The sequence below is a fragment of the Rhagoletis zephyria genome, unplaced genomic scaffold (assembly GCF_001687245.7).
Source record: "Rhagoletis zephyria isolate East Lansing unplaced genomic scaffold, Rhagoletis_zephyria_1.1 Rzeph_scaffold_00054, whole genome shotgun sequence".
Taxonomy (NCBI): Eukaryota; Metazoa; Arthropoda; class Insecta; order Diptera; family Tephritidae; genus Rhagoletis; species Rhagoletis zephyria.
This window is the reverse complement of record NW_016157138.1, coordinates 332,657-350,316: the sequence shown is the minus strand read 5'-3', so window position 1 is coordinate 350,316 and position 17,660 is coordinate 332,657. Positions and strand designations below refer to the sequence as shown.

Sequence of the window (17,660 nt, the reverse complement as noted above, 5' to 3'; positions counted from 1 at the left end):
CTATGTACGAGAATTTATTTATCAATGTGTTATGTATGTAATTAGTGAGGCGACTTTTTTGAGACTATTTTTAATATCTTTCAAAGGGGTTCATTTTCTATAAAGTTTGTTGTGGTATGTATGCATTAGGACGGGTCAATTTGTATGGGAGATTTTTTCGAAAACGCGCGTATAGCACAGAGGGCTTCTACATGTAATTCTGAGCGAATTTTCCGAAGAAACCATAAGTCTAAAATCAATTTGGAGTTCGCCTTTGGAGTTAGCATTTGCATAAATTTTGTATAAAAACATGCTATAAGGAATTTTTTGGTATGAGGAATACACTTCTGCACTTATTCAAATATTCTTCGAAACCTGTTTCCTCAATTCGGCAAACTCCAAATTGAATTTAGACTCATGGTTTCTTCGGCAAATTTGCTTAGAACTACACGTAGAATTCTTCTATGCTTTTCGATTTTAATCGAAACGACTGTTTAATCTGATAATTTCCTACGGTTGCATGCAATCAATAATAATCAATTAACCGATTAATGGATTATACATATTTAAATTTTTATTTTTTTGGCCGCCAATCGACTGGTTTATGATGCTCAATATAACTGACTGGGTCTCACAGGTTCACAGCATTTCCTAGTATAACCCACTTTTTTCCAAAAACGATTATGTAAGCTATGTCAACGAAATGTCTCGTGTGCGCTTTGCTTTCGTTTTGTTTTTTGCTTCGTCGGTTTCTTACAGGGGTCGCTTATATATTGGTGCATTCTCCTGACTTTGTGTGCGTTTAACTTCAATTATGCACCGAGTTGAAGGCGACGCTGTACAATAACAATGATAACAACAACTAGAACAGAATTAACACTTTCCTCTCCACCACATTTATAAATGTACGCCTCGTTGGAGGTGAAGGCGAAATGCAACGTTGGCGATGAATGCTGATAAAGAAAAATATGTATATATTTTTTTTACACAAAAAAGTGCCTTAGAATGGAGCTACAAATGGCACTTAACTGTACTTAAATGCAAGTAGAAAAAATTAGAAATATATGAATAAAAGTTATAGAGCAGTGAGGTAGGCAGCCATTGAACTGAATGACAACGTTGCTGAAGTAGTAGAAAGAGCAGAAGAAGACACGCTCCAATGCAAGCTTTATCTACTACACGCCTTTTATGACTTCCCGGGCTGGCCGATCACAACGTGGCGATAGACTGTAAGTAAACTAATACACATACTCAGGCATATAAGCCCCCCCTCTTCCCCTCTAGTAAATCGTCTTGAGCTCAACGCATATCACCACTTTCGTTCGCCCGTCTGTCGGCCGGCCTCTTCGTTTGCCTCACTGCGTTAAAAGGCTCTTGTTGTTTTCACTTTTATGCACTCGCTTCTAATAAAAAAGTTTATAGAAAAATAAATAAAAATTAAATAAAAATATGTCGCTGCCTTATCTCTTTGAGCTTCGAGCACGCAAACGTGGCAATTAGTTGTTGCATACACCAATATTGTTGCATACTCTATCTAAGCACTCGTCTGTGTTTGTGCGTTTTCCTTTGCATTCACACTTGACTTCTATATCTCTTGGAGTTTAGTTTAATGCCAATTATTCTTGAAGTTTTTTTCTACTTAAGCGCTCTACTTGTCCTAATTTTCGAGCAGCGCTCTTATCAGTGACACTTGATTCGCTGGAATGTCAGGCTGAGGGATTTATTTGTCTATAAAAATTTTATGTTTGCTTGTATGTCAGCCTAACAAGTGCAATGGCGCTGAAGCTTAGTGCCGTTTATATTTTATTTGTTTGCCTTTATATTTGATGTATCTTGTATTTTTATTTGACTTTTCTTAAAAAAAAAAGTTCTGAACTTTACGACTTCTTTTTGACATATCTTGCTTATTATCTGCTGAGATCTTTAGAGAATGAGGTTTGCGAGAATTTTTAAAGTACTTGAGCACTTTTTTTACTTAAAATAAATATTTGAACTCAGCAAATTGGTGCTTTGTACTATTTGTTTTTATATGAAAACTATGATTTAAATTTTCAAGAAAATGTTTACCAAAACAAAAACCATTAATATTTACAATTACTACCAACTAAAGTACCTTTTCGTTTCCACCATAGAATCCTTATAAAACTCTGTGTGTTATCCGGAGAGACTCGATGAAATCCGAATAAAAGTTCCAAAGATAAAGAATTCCGAAAAACTCAAAAAGAGAAGAAAAACTCGAAGAGATCTCAAAAAGTCCCAAAAGCACACCAAATCAACAACAACAACATTTTTAAAACCCTAGAAAATTCAAATATGTCGGTTCTGAAATAATTTCGAATATTCCCGCGACTGCAATAACCAAAGTTCCATAAAGGTCTCGAAAGGGCAAGAAAACATTTCACCGGGTCAGAAAAAATCCCCAAAACAGGTTCCGGAAGGTCTCATATAATCAAAAAAGCCGCAAAGTCCTGAAAAAAACCTGAAAAATTTGACAAAAATTAATGCCTTAAAAAAATACCTCCTTGAAAACTTCAGGAACTTTTAATATCAGCTGGAGTTATTGCACAGAAAAAAATGTAAATTTTTTTTATCCATAAAATTCTGTTAATTTGAAATTTTTCTAACAGATTCCGGCAACTGTCTTTCAAATCGCCACAGTCTATGGTAAGACACTTGCCAATGCTGGCAACTATCTTAAAAGCACTTAACTGTCTTTCGAAAGACTAATGGAAAGACCTGCTAACGAGGACGACTTAGCGTCTTGTTTGTTCGCCTTTAAGCACTAAATTTAAAAAACATTTAATTTAATTAAAAAAATATATATATACTTTCCTTTTTAAAACAATGAAAAATAATAAAAAAGGAAATTGAATTAAATAATGATAAACTGAAAATAAAGCAAAAATCAAAAATATACTTTTAAAAATTAAATGAAATTAAAATTTTTTTTATTACAAAATATCTAAAAATTCAATTAGAAAAAGAAAAAACTTTAATCAGAAAAGAAGAAAATAGTACTTTAAAATAAAAAATTAAAAAATAAATATTTTTAATTTTAAAACAAAATCTCAAAAATGAGAAAATAATAAAATAAGGTCCTAAAAATGTAATGAAATAAAAAAAAATATTTTTCTTTTTAAACCAATAAAATCTAAAAATAAAAGGAAAATTAATTAAAAAATAAAAATAAATTAAATCTAAAAAAAGAAAAAAAAATTAAATAAGTTTCTTAAAATTAAATGCATTTAAAAAACATCTTTCTTTCATAAACAATAAAATGTAAAAATTTAGTTTAAATGGATCTAAAAAAACATAAAAAAAATTATTAAAAAAGGAACACAGTAAAGATATAAAATAAAAATTAAAAAAAAATATGTTTTAAAAAAACACCTAAAAATTAAAAAGGCTAAATATTAAAGAAGAAAAATACATAGAATAAGAGTCAAAAGTGAATTGAAATTAAAAAATATATATTTTCCTATTTAAAACAATACAATTTAAGATTAAATAAGAAAAATTCCGTTGCCCCAGGACTCGAACTCGGATCTCTCGAATTGCCCGTCCGTGCCTGCTCACGCGGCCATTGCGACTGATGAAGCGACGCGACACGTGCTCTCTCTCAAAATAAATTTTCACCACGAGTGGTGAATGAGAGAGATTTTTTCTAAGACTTTTGTCTACTTTCCCATTCGTCTTTCATTTTTCTTACGAAAGACTTTGACTATCCTAACCAGAATTGCCCTGTAATTTTATATTAATTTTTATATATTAATCACCTTTAAAACTAGACCACAATAAATTTTGTAGTTGTAATACTTTTTGAGATATTCGATAAATAAACTTGCCAAATCCCGGAAATTGTGAAATTTAGAGTTTTGCATAACATTGGAAAAAAATTAATTTTTTTCCCTCCACAGAACTTCGTTATATAATAAAAGAAAATTTCTGACCAAAATTCATCCAAATTGGAACTGGTCGATTTCAACCATTGGTCGATTTGGAATGGATTGAGCGATATAGAAGAATAAGTTACTTATACCTTACATTGTATATTCAAAACATACATGTGTACATTCATTCACATGTCTAACGGAAACATGTGGCTCTTTTCCTCAAAAACTGTCTAAGCGCAAATACGATATTCTACTTATTTTCTAATATACTCTTTTTCACATACAAACATATGTACTTATGTATGTGTTTCTTTCAGCAATGTAATGCAGCTATAAATCTCCACATGCAACTCAGCACAGCCCAGCCCGTAAATACTGCATTAAATTGCATTCGTGCAACATTGCTGCTTAGTCCCGGTTACGGAGGCATTTAAAAATAGCCACTGAAATTAGGTCGGAAAGGCAATGACAAACAGCAATAAAAATACAAAGCAAGCAGCAAAAAAAAAAAGAAAACAAGTGGTATAAATAAAAAAGCAACAACAAGTCTGATAATGTCTATAGACAGCTGTGATTTGTTTTTCTTGCTTTCATTTATTTTTTTTGCTGTAGTGAAGCGTAAAGTTTAGAAAATTAAAATGTAAAGTTTTATAGGAACGAAAACAAACCGAGTAGAAAATGCTAGATGGTCCGGAAAAGCTTTGGTAAGTGGTAAGTATAAAGGAATTTGAATTTGAATAGACTGCGAAGAAGGTTTTTAGTTTTTAATGAAAATATAATAAATTAGCAGATATGCAACGATTGCGAACTTTTGCATCTAATCTTCTTAATTTTTATAATTTTTAATTTTGAGATTATTTACTATATGTATTAGAACATTTTTTTGCTTCAATTTTCCCACTGGGTCAAACTCCATCGCAACAGCAACACAATGCCAGAGTACCTTCGTTGTTTTTGTCCATTCTTTATGCACAATTTTGACTTCCAAATTAAGCAGATGGGATGCAACCAGTGCAGTCAAAGGAAAGACTAATTGCCAATAAGAGAAATGAGGAACAAGTAAATTGCAATTTCAAAAACCAAAGTTAAAACCAATTATTTATTTGTACATATAAAACTTTTATCTATCGATGCACACAAGAGTTTGTATTGTCCATTATAAAAATACAATAGGTAAAAGAGCAAACTTGATGTACCGGGCGTATACGTAATATTTTAATTATTTGTTTGTGAATTAGAAGAAACAGTTTTTGCAAGCTATAATTAAGTGTCACCTGTGCAATAAGCTTTTAACCAACTTTCCGATGAGCTAGACACTTGAAACTGCAAGCATAGCTGAGAACCCAATGACAATGCAATAAGTATATATTTTTTTTTTCATTTACAACTGATAAAAGCTTGTCTTTAATTTTTTTTTTTAATTACTTGTTTAAAAATATATTTTGTTTCTTTAGAACAGGGCTGCTAAAAATTAAAAAAAAAATTTTAATTTTTTAATTCTGAGATTTTTTTGTAATTTAAAATTTTAAATGAAGTTAAAAAGTACAAGAAAATTCTCCTCTGAATCAATTATACATTTGCTTAGATCTAAGTGCAGAAATTAGTTTATTATTATATAACGACGGTTGTTGCTGATAGGTATTTGATATATGTTCATACATACAAGTAGGCGTGATTTTCGCAAAAATTTAGTTGATAATATTTAAAATCACAATGCCTTAAACGTTGAGGAAAGAAAATCAAAAATTACAGCTCACTGATGATATCAACTCTAAAATATAATTAATCGATTATCGGTTCACAGCAACAAAGTCATCGCCGAATTCACTTAAATATTTACTTTTTGTATGAAAACTAAAATATAATTGTTATTTTAGTTAAATATTTACTAAATAATTATGAAACCCTTCATTTTTGAGCGTTTTACAACTATACATGTGAAAATTAAAATCAAAATGACTTCTTCCAAATAATCGATCGGAGATCGGAGGTTTAATTTATTAGGCATCTTTTTAGTAGCTTTTTGCAAAAAGTTACTTTGCAATACTTATTTACAACTTAGCAAGAATTTTTGCAAAATATTGCTGATTTTGGTTAAATAAATCATTGATTTCAAAGAAGTTTTTATTTATTATATTTATAAATTTGTGGAAACCGATTGAAACCTGTGCTTGAAACGGTCTCGGCTTCGTTCCTTTTCAGGTCAAGATAACGGTTACGGTTTCAAAATTTTGTGTGAGAAATCCTTGCAAATATTTACGTCATATTGCATGCTAAAATTTTATATTTTTATTCGCATCCTTGGGATAAAGGTACATGGTAGCAATAATTTTACGATTGTAGAAGTATTATTTGGCACTGATTTTATAACATTTTTGGCATTTGGAACTACAAGGGTGAAGGTAAAAGAGAATACCAAGTATGTATGTATATAATAAAAAATCGGGTAAAGCCAAAAGCAGTCACTTTCAGATGCTTTCCATAAAGTGGTTGACTTTGTTTCTATCTTTTGTGTTCCTTAGTAGTTTGCCTGAACTTTTCAAAATTCTTCTTTCACATATCCTTATAAGAAATGTACGCTGTATTCGTGACCCTATAAGCCAGACCCTTTACGTAATTTTTAAAGAATTTGGAACACATCCAGGACTTTGGGTTTCAAGAAGAAATATATTTAAGGTCGGGGAAGAGCCCTTCTGAGCTTGCAGAAGAGGAAGAGGAATGGCGAGATATCTCTTCGCTAACGCTTAAACCCGGGTTATCGGCCAGCTGGGCACACGGGTATCATCAGCTCTACTTATAAGGCTGATCCCGCCGTGGTTGGCGCGGGTGTCGGGGTCGCCTGTCTTGTAGATTGGGTAGAACACACTCAAATTTGGCATTCGTCAGGCATGCGTTCATCTGCCATATTCTTCTTAGGCTTCTCGTCTCCTTTGTTATTTTCAGCCGAGGTACCGCTATATGTAGTTAGCGAGTGGTGTACCACCATGTTGGTACATCGGAGTTCCCATTCCGACTAGGGTCTCAGGTTTCTCTTCTCGTCGGGGTTTACAATTCCCATACTTTTATTAAATTCTGTATTTATTAATGCAGGAATTGTATCTGGTCCTTAAACCTTACATAGCTAACTAGCTTTTTATTAGAATATTCCGAAATTTTTTTTTGGTTGTTGAAAAATTAGATAAGTAAAATGAAACGCGACTCTGGGATTTGCAGACCAGACTTACAAAACCCACAGGCATTATGGGAAATGAAACTCATATTAGTCGCAGGTAGTACCTTCAGAATTACTAAACCGTTGCGTGTGAAGAGGAAACGCGCCAAATTGGTATAGAAATTTATCCCAAACAAATTCTGCTCATACTTCGAGAATCATCTCTTCAAATCCTTTGATAGAAAGTGGGCATAGACACTCAGATATTTTTTTTATCCATTTCCGAGATATACAGGGTGTCCTAGACCACCTATTCACTAACTCTAAAATGTAAGGAAATGTTTTTTTTATTGAAAAACGCAAAAATGTGACCTACCTAATCAGGGATGCTCTATAATTTGGTGGTATTACCGACTTCCGGTTTCGACCCGAAGTGGGTTAAACTGATGGGAAGTCAATTTTTTGTTAAACAAGACGTACGTGTTTTACTACTGATTAGAACTTCCAGGAAAAAATACATAATTTTTGTTTGAACTTTTTTCTCGGAAGTGTCTTTTTCAACCCATAAATGACCTTCGAACTTCAACTTGTCCAGGACGAAAATGTTTTTATAGGAAAACGAAAAAATATTAATAATCAAGTCGGGGTTGCTCTATCTTTTGGTCGCATTACCGCCTTCCGGTTTCGCCCGGATGTGGCTGAACTAATTTTTTTATTGGACAGATTCAGATTCTGCGGACAAAAATACATAAGTTTTGTTGGAAACTTTTTTCTGGAATGGACTTCGTTGATTTGGTAGGTAATTTTTTTGCGGAAATGATGGTAAAGCATAAAGCAAAAATTTCAAAAATCATAAAAAGCTTGACATATGTATGCAATTACCTACACATAAATATTCGTTATAATTTCAAAACTGTCCGTTATAACTATACAGACAGCAGCGAGCACTGCATGTAAATTTTAATGTTCATATTTCATCAAATTCTCAACAACAAAAAATCTAAAGCAAATAAAAAGCTGAGAGCGCATGCAATACCTAACCGTGCTTTTCAATGCATTTGCTTTTATTTACATAGTTTTTGCTCGATTTTGCATTGCATTTGCGCTGCACTTTTACTCAGCTGTCAACACTGAGCGCTAAGCTATCAACACGCTATACATTCTGCAGTGTTTTTTTTTTTGTGTTCGTTTTATTTAGCTCTCACTGTTATTCATTGGGTCAAAGACCTGTAGGAGGTCGTTTCTGCAATACCGGTGCAAGCAGCAATTCTGTGGTAATGCAAGTCTATGTGTATAACGCTGATGTTATGACTTATATATTGACAGCAAAGGTAACAGTAACTGTTATAACAAAATAACATTTACTTGCATTTTTCTAGAACAGCAGTAGATTATTGTGGGGCCAATAACAACTGCAACAGTTGCAGGAAAACTGTAACACTCGTAGTGATACATACATTGCTTTACAGATAAAATATGAGTATAATATGTATTTGATTGTTTTTTTTTCACTTCTTTCGCTACAAAATTTATTTATGAGAGAGTGTGGTTTTTTAAATTTAGAAGTAAATTTTTTTATCTCAAAAGCTCATATCCAGAAAGCTTAATTGTTGTTAAGTTTGTGTGCTGCATTGCTCGCGCGCTGCATGAAAGTGAGCTGCTACTGTTTCTCAATCCTGTTGCTTACGAAATGTTGAGTGAGGTCTGCACACGAAAGCAGGCATTTCTTATGAGCGTTATTTTCAAATAGAGTAACAAACATTTTCCTATAGGAATGCAAATGTTGCAATGCTGAGTAAAAGCTGCTATTGGCACATAAATTGCATTTTTTTTTTGGTTTTTGGACTTAAACTAAATGTGCTGGTTAGGGGTATATGACTTTAAATTAAAATAAAATAATGACATTATAAACTTTTAAAATCAGAACTGACTTTATAAGAATGATAAATTAATTAATTGAATATAATTTCGTACATGTCGGCGCCTCGGCTGTGGCGCACTCGGGAAGTGTAAGCTTCGACCACGTTTTCAAGCAATGGTAGCCATATCTGGGCAATGGTTCGCGCGAGGTGTTCGAAGTTCTGATTTGATCACATAAACCAATGACTTCACGTAATCCCAGCAAAAAAATGTATTCTCGATGAACAATTTACTGGCCCATTTAGAGAAAAAACGCTTTCACGAAATGGTTCCTTCATTAAGTCGATTTTTTGATGCGCTGTAAGTCATGTAGCGACGTCCTGTGGAGAAAAAGCAGCTTCAGTCAATATTCCATTTAATTTTAGAGACGAAATAATCTTAACTCATTGTTCATTGAGTAAGTTTTATTGAAAGTATTGCCAATCGCTAGCTACACTACGCTAAAACAAACTGCTGGTCTTTGGAGACCAAGAGAGTGTAAAGGCAATTTTTTGATACGACTACCATCAATTGAAGTGGAGCGTACTGCCGCAAGGGTGCTCTTCATCGACCAGAACCAACAGTAGTCTTATGGTACAAGGTCTTCCCATCCGTAGGCAAAAAACTGACATAGGCGTCACACGAAAGAAAATGTTGTTTACACTTTGATAAAGTAACACATACAGCAAAATGTGACTCTTTAACATGAAGTTGGCTGCAACATTCTCCGGTATGCTTAAACACTACAGGTACCCTCTGTTGACGATCCTTCTATAACTTGCGTGCATAACCAATAATAAAGTTTTCAAACTCATAAGAGGCCAAATAAGGTTAGATTGCGGAAAAAGCTATTTTGCAAATAAAAAAATCTAGAAAGAATTTGATTTAACATGACATAAATACACGTTTACTTATATTTTTTTGTGGACTTATTCGGAACATTTTGTAGTTTTTTCGAGATTTTTCGGGGTTCCTTCTAATATTTCGGTAGTTCTCTTAAATCAACTTTGAAATGCCAATTGGTTGCATAATTTTAGGATTTTATCAATTCGGTTTTATAGTGACGCAGCATTTTGTATGGCAGAGTTTTATGAAATATTCTTAATTGAAAACTGCAAATCTTTCAGGCAGTTTGGACCCCGTGCTGAAAAGGAAATCTGAGAACACGTACATAGGCTAAAGGCCCTTTTAGGAAAGTCGATACTAGTGCTATGGAAAAAGAAGCTGTCTAACCAAGCTTTGTAAATCATGTCGACAATTTCGTATTTATCATCAGATATGGGAGGTATCGAACCATTTTTCGGCATATAAGTTCATTTTCCTTCAAACTTTTTGTTGTAGCCGGGCAGTAAACCGACTTCACAAAAAGGAAAAGGTTATCAATTCGTCGGAATATTTTTTTAATATATATTTTTTTTCATTTTTTTTTATGTGTGTTACAGCATAACTTTGGACCACGTCAGTTGAATTCGATAATTCTTTTTCTATCGGAAAGGTTTAAATCCGATTATTGCATCATAAAGAAATAAACGGTACTCATAAATTTTTATACGAGAATTGAAGTCTGTTTTGTTTTCAATTCGTCGGAATATTTTTTTTTTTTAATTTTTTATTTGCTTAAAAACTACTTGTTCCATTAAAAGTCATAAACACAACATTCCACAGTAAATGATACATAAGTGCTTCTTATTAAATATTACCGTTCTCTTGCTACCACCCAGACGTTGTCACCCTTGGAAATTCCCGAAATATAGACCAGAACCGCGTTTTCCTCCATCTTCGAGTCAGAGTTGTGAAAAATGCATTAATTTTTTAATGCATTAATGGTATTTAAAGCAATAATGTTAATGTAAAAAATTAATGCATTAATTTATGAAATTTAATGCAAATTAATATTTCAATGCATTAATTCTGAAATATGTAATGCTAATGACATTTTTTTTTCATTAAATTATCCAAGCTAATGCTAATGAAAAAATTTTAATGCACTAAAATGTTTAATGCTTTTGCCCGTTTGCATTATTAAAAAACATTCAATTTTTTTTCTAGTAAAATATAAATAACCTCTTTCGGAAGGACTTGGAATAATTACCAATAGGTTTTTCAGCTTCATTATATTATGTGTATTTGTAGAAAAATTCTTCTAAANTATGTAATGCTAATGACATTTTTTTTTCATTAAATTATCCAAGCTAATGCTAATGAAAAAATTTTAATGCACTAAAATGTTTAATGCTTTTGCCCGTTTGCATTATTAAAAAACATTCAATTTTTTTTCTAGTAAAATATAAATAACCTCTTTCGGAAGGACTTGGAATAATTACCAATAGGTTTTTCAGCTTCATTATATTATGTGTATTTGTAGAAAAATTCTTCTAAACATTGTTAGATGTTTTATGAAAACGAAAGCCAATGTGCATGCAACGCAGAGTCCTTTTGTAGATTTTTTGTTGATTGATGCATACCGATTACATATATTAAGTATGAGCCAAAAACGGACAGATAGCCAGTTTAGCAGCGCATGTACACGACTGAGGACCTACTCTGATCTAAATCAATCAATAAACCGTTTTTTAGATCTAATTTGACAATGTGATTTTACCTATTTAACGACAAATGCCATTGAACTTGACATAGTGAAAACCAGCCCTAACGTCCGTCACTATCTTTTTTGACCTTAAAATTCTACCCTCAACGTCAGCAAAGAATTTTTACTTCAAAATAAAATTAGTTAATTTTTAATGCTTGTTATAATTTTAATGCAATCAATTATTGCAATAGCATTTATTTAAACATTTTAATGTTAATACAAAAAAAATCATTAGCATTATTTCTTCGGAACTAATGCATTGAAATTTTCATTTACATTAAAATGCTATGCATTAAAAAATTTAATGCATTTTTCACAACTCTGGTATGTACGTATATATCTATATAAATAAAAAAATTTTTGGATATCAGACACAGAAACTTTTTCAAAGGAATCGTTTTGAAAAATCCAATTAAAGAAAAAGTTCGACCGCCCCAGTGTTAATAAATTTGAATTGTGTACTTTTAAAACTAAAATAAATACCATAAAATGAATAAATATTTTAATTTATAAAAGAATACTTTAAAAAATATGTATGTTTGCAAAAATAATCGATCTCCCCAGTGATTAGGTACGATTTATGTAATAATTATCGCTTGTAGGAGAAAAAACGTACTCTATTGTAAACTGAAAGAAGATTTATTTAAAAAGCATGAATTTCTAGAAAGGATATTGTGTGTAAATGAGTGGATGCCCTTCAATTGTGGAGTTAAAACAAAAAAAAAAAACATTTGAAAGGCAAGTACCTCATTAAAAAAAAGTAGTAAAAAATAAATTAATACAAGCCTTTATTAGTGGTTAATAAAAAAAAGAAAAAAACCGACCCGGATCACTTAACGGCTAAATTTTTTTTTGTATTTTACCTTTCCATTAAAATAATAAACGTTCTAAATATGGAACAAATCGGTCCATAAATATGGGTTTTTCTAATACATACCGCGCCACCTACCGGCTAAATTTTTTGTAGAATTATTTCCTTCTATGTAGGTAATATCATTTCAAATACGAATCATATCGGACCATAAATACGGGTACACAAATATTTTGACTCCTGCGCCACCTATCGGCCAAACTTTTTATGGAGTTATGCCAGTGAGAAAAGAAAACTATCCTTTGGAATTCAGTGAGGGAGTAGGTACAAAAACGCGTGAATTTTGAAAACTTCTTTGAAAAACCTAGCATTTTTTTACACTAAATGCATTATTATAATGTGTACTAAAATTTTGAGGGAAAATCGTTAAATATTAAAAAAAAAAATTAAAAAATTCATTTCGAAAAAATTTACGCGTTCACCCTAGTAAATACAATAAATAGATATATTTTACACCGTAGCTATGTGTATGGTTTAAACACTGCCAGGCGTTTTAATAACAGCATTTTTTCTCTTTCCTTACAGGAATGCCAAACTGTCTCTTCAACACCTACAATAACAACAACATTAAGTAAGTACTAAGTAAAGTCTAAAAGGCAGCAGTATTTGTATAATTTTTTTTTTTGCTTTGTTAATTTTTTCTGCAGTAATTCAACTCAATTTAGCAAACAAACAATCACATAAACACACTCACATATATTTAAATGCTTTTTTAGAGCAGCAATTTTTATAGCAGCTATTTAAATTCATTAAAATACATGTGGCATGCAACATTGTATGTACCTACTCGTACTCGTGTGCAACCCAAAAACACTTCCTCAATAAATCAGCGTAAACGGTCAAAGTTACAAGTAAAGTAAACAAGGAAAAAACAACAAAAATTGCAATAAAATTGGCATAGCAAATAAAATGAACTACGAAAAAAATAAAAAAAACTGCAACAAATAGCAAAAGCCAGCACCATAAGGCCTATAGAAAGAAGCTGAAATAAAATGAATACAAAAAAATAAAATAACTTTTTGAAGCGCAATAAACGCTTTGCAAAAGTCAACTGAAGTGCGGGTTCGAGACCCCCAAAAATTTGAAGCGCGTTCATGCGGCATGACATACAATTTGCCGGAAAAGTTCATATGAGGTAAGCGTTGTGGCGCACACACACACACACACACAGATTTACAAATTGCTCAGGAGCATAACAAAAAAAAATAAAGCAAAAATATTTATGCAGTCACATGAAAAAGAGAAATATCAAAATCGCCACTTTTGCCCCAATTGAACTCCAAATGCGCTATCGCGCTACAACATGCAACATGCCACATGGCGCGTTCGTCGTCGTCAACGCTTTTCTTTCATTTCCATTTCATTTTTCGCGCAGCTATTACATTTTCTATGTTGCCGTCGGTTGGACGGACGAACAGGCAGACCGACAGACCGACAGACAGATAGCCTGAAAGCCACTGAAGCCGACAGTTCGTTCATTAGCTGCTTTAGCTATTGTGCAACATGCCACACAACCTACACTGCTGGCACAGAAAACTGAAATTTGCAAACATTTGCGCAAAAACTAAAAAAAAATTAAAAAAAAAATTGCAGCGAAAATATTAAAAAAGTGAAGTTGCAAATAAAAGTCGACGATAGCAGCGCGGCGGCAATGCTTTTGCTGTTGCTTTTGTTATTGTTGCCGGAAAGCGCTTGCAATTTCGCTGCACACGCTTACGTAATCGCAATTGAAGTTGTGCGCCAACATGCATACTTACCTACACACAAGCATAATATTGCGCTTTTCTACTTTTCTCGCGCCGCACCAACCCCACCCGCAAATAACTCAGCGCTTTACAAGCTTTTGACGAATGCACATTTCTATGCTTGCTGTCTGCGATACCCATACATAGTTACATACGTTCATACCGCCATCCAGCGCAATTGTGCCACAAGCCACTTCAAGCGCCACACACACACACACACAACGAAGCTTGCAACTCCACTTCAACGCCTGGTGTTGCGCGCTTCCCTCTTCAATGCATTCCAACTGCACTTCAGCCATCCATTCAACTCGCGACCTACCCACGACGTTCATACACATACCTTCTTCTCATCACATTCGTCCATCTGCAGTGCTGCTTATGCCGCCTAGTCTTCTACCGCCCTCGCTTGGTACTGGTTTTCGTTTAGTCTACAGAGTTTTTTGTTGCCGTTTATTATCTAATCGCTTTTGCATTTGTTTTCTTTGTTGTTGTTGTTGTTGTTGTTGCTGTTGGCCTCTTTTGCAAACTTTTCCGCTTTTCACGTTCAACGACGATGATCGTCATGAATTCTCCATCATTCATTTCGCTTTTTTTATATTTTATTTATGGTTTTTTTATTTTTGATGCACTCAGTGACTCCTTTTTTCTTGTTTCTCCGTTATCTTGCGGCTTTTGTGGCTTGCGGTTTCTATGCCGTTGCTTGTTTGTGAATTTTTACAATTTTATTTTACCTACTTTCAAGACTTTTCCAGCGGCAGCTAGCCGATTGTCTTTAGCCTGTGGCAGATGATTATGCAATACACTGTGTGGTGGTAAGACAGTTATAACGCCAACGTCTAAAACGAGGTCTACTTAGACTTGTAATGTGCACTCATCGAGCTGTAGGATATTTATTAGCTGCACGTAAAAATTTTCGGTTAGATCAGGACTGTTTATATGATATTGGGAAAGCCTAACAGACGAAATTTACACAAACTGCAGTATGTAGTATCGGATGAATCGGGCAGAGTGCACTAAGACTCCAATCTTGGGTTAGGTTTTCATATAACCAACACTTGATTATTAATTGGCAACTATGTCGACTGTGGTATGGTCTACGAACGAGGCTACTTGGACGTTTTATGATTGGCAGAAACTGTATAGTTATATGGTCGTTGTTACATATCGACACCTCGAAATCATACCATGCTAAGTCACCTTAGACTTAGTCAGACTTAGCATAATAGGGTTTGGAGGCGTCGATATGTAGCACTGATCTGGGGCCAAAAGTGAGCAAGTAAGTGCGGGTGCCACCTTTAGCAAACTGCACTGACTGGTCTGCGTGGCCATCACAGGATCTGTCCAACGGATTCACTTGGTGGCATTAAAGGCAGTCCTGCCCAATACAATCAGCGTGGAAGCTTCAGGGTCATTGAAAGGTTCTCAAACCATTCCTGGAAGATACCGCTCTTAAGCTTACAGACAACGCCCTACCGAAATTATGCTTTTAAAATCCCTAAAAGGTCAGAATTTCTGAAAGGCAATGCAGTGCAGCGATAATATGTATCTATGATTGATGAAGGTGGTATTCCAGGCGGAAGTCTTCGCAGTTGAATTCTTTGTTCGCTAATGTCTTCGTGTAGGGACAAATAGTGGTAGAATAAATATTATATCGAAAAGTGAGGCAGCTCATTACACTCATTTAGGACCGCATGGAGGCTTTTGGAAAACTGTGAAACTCTTTTAAACCACCTCGGAGCTCAAAGTATAGTAACACTGTGGTGCGTCCCGGGACATGAACGGTTTGAAAGCAACGAAAGTGCTGACTGTCTCGCAAATGCTTTTGCATGATCCCGAGCCTTTCTGCAATGCATCTTACTTAGGGGCGGGGAAGAGTCTCAGAATGCTTCCCACTAGATTAAGTCAAAAGAAAGAAATTCTTAACTCCTTCCAAGAGGAATTCCGAAAGCCTCCTTGACCTTGGTCGGGAGAGCCTTCGAACTCTCGCTGGGTACCTGACAGGGCACTGCAAGTTCAGGTACCATCTGCATAAAATGGAACTGATGGCTGCGGAGAGACTGTTCTGTCGATTTCAAAGTGCGATCTCGTGGTCCTGTTAAATAAAACTTTACAGAGACCTTTGATGATAAAGGCCTAGACCGACCCGAATTCGAATTTTTCTTCAAAATCAAAATAGTGTCCGAATAGTTAAACAGATGCAGACCAGAATGTCTTCTGATGAGCCAATTCAACACAAGTCCTCCTTATGGAACAGATATCATCAACCGACTTGGGCTTGCGGCAACTAGCCATTTAAGATATAGGTATATCGTAATCTCACTACCCACTGAACGACAAAAAGCACCCAAGACAAACCAGGCCATAAATAGAATGCTCCTTTGCTCAAACGGCAAAGAAAAGCCTTATCTTATACCTTTTTAAGTGTATTTGCAATTTCCATTAGAGTTTAATGCAAAAAATTGCATAACACCGCATGGCTGTCCACGACGTAATCGTATCAAACAAAAGCTGCAATAAAATAGTTGTGCATAAAAATGCAAGCCAACAGCAATAAACAAAGCAACAAAGAAGCGCAGAGGCGCAGAAACAAAAAATCCAAGCAACAAAGAAATGCATTGTGGCAGTCGAAACGAAATTTGCGTGGGGAACTTGCAGCAAAAAAAAGAAGCAGAATATGAGCAGAGCGCTGTAGAGATTGTGTGGACTGAAAAGAAGAAGTATGCGCTGTTTTTCTTATAAGAAACGTAGAAAAGGGGAACAGAGAGAAAGAGTGGGGAAAAGTAGTTGTGAAGAGCAGGCGATGAGAAAGCAAGGAAAGCAGCTATTGAAGATAAGAAGCTAGCGTGTGCGTGCTGTCTGGAATGAGTATGCAGCAGCTGTGTCGCTATGACTTTCGATCGGCATTAAAGCAAAGAAAAAGCCGCATGATCATGCAACAGCTTGCCGCAAAACGTAACCCAATAAATAGAAATGGTAAATACAAAAATAAAGTTGCACAATTTTACTTTTTTTCATATAAGTACATACATCCATATGTATATCGAATCCACTACCGCCACTTGTCGTACCTTGCCTTCATAGCTTATGGCGCACGCATTTGATAGCTGTAACAATTTCTTGCGATTAAATAATCATTGAATGACTCCCGTTATGGTTGCCTATAGCCTGTAACTAAATACACAACTCTATTACGGCAACGATTTAACGCTGCGCAGTCGTCGCAGCCACCCGCCGCTGCCTACAATGCCGCACTTTTCTTGCTTTGCATGGACAAAGTTGCATGTTCACTAACAACTATGTATAACTGCCATACAACTTTATTACTTATGCTGCTTAATGTGGTTTGTGGCAACAACATTGAGACCCACTTTCAGTGAGCCGCTGCTTCTTGTTGTACTAACGGGTGATTTTTTTGAGGATAGGATTTTCATGCATTAGTATTTGACAGATCACGTGGGATTTCAGACATGGTGTCAAAGAGAAAGATGCTCAGTATGCTTTGACATTTCATCATGAATAGACTTACTAACGA

General features: G+C 34.4%; 1 protein-coding gene across 1 annotated transcript in view; it reads left to right on the top strand.

Annotated features, from left to right (window-relative positions):
• The window catches only part of LOC108368844 (homeobox protein 10-like), a 323,531-nt gene that overhangs the window by 228,902 nt on the left and 76,969 nt on the right, over nucleotides 1-17,660 (top strand). Inside the window, exon 4 of the mRNA XM_017623781.1 lies at nucleotides 12,909-12,954. Coding sequence (XP_017479270.1) covers nucleotides 12,909-12,942 — 34 coding nt within the window. The 3' untranslated portion in view covers nucleotides 12,943-12,954. The remainder of the gene's footprint in view (nucleotides 1-12,908; nucleotides 12,955-17,660) is intronic.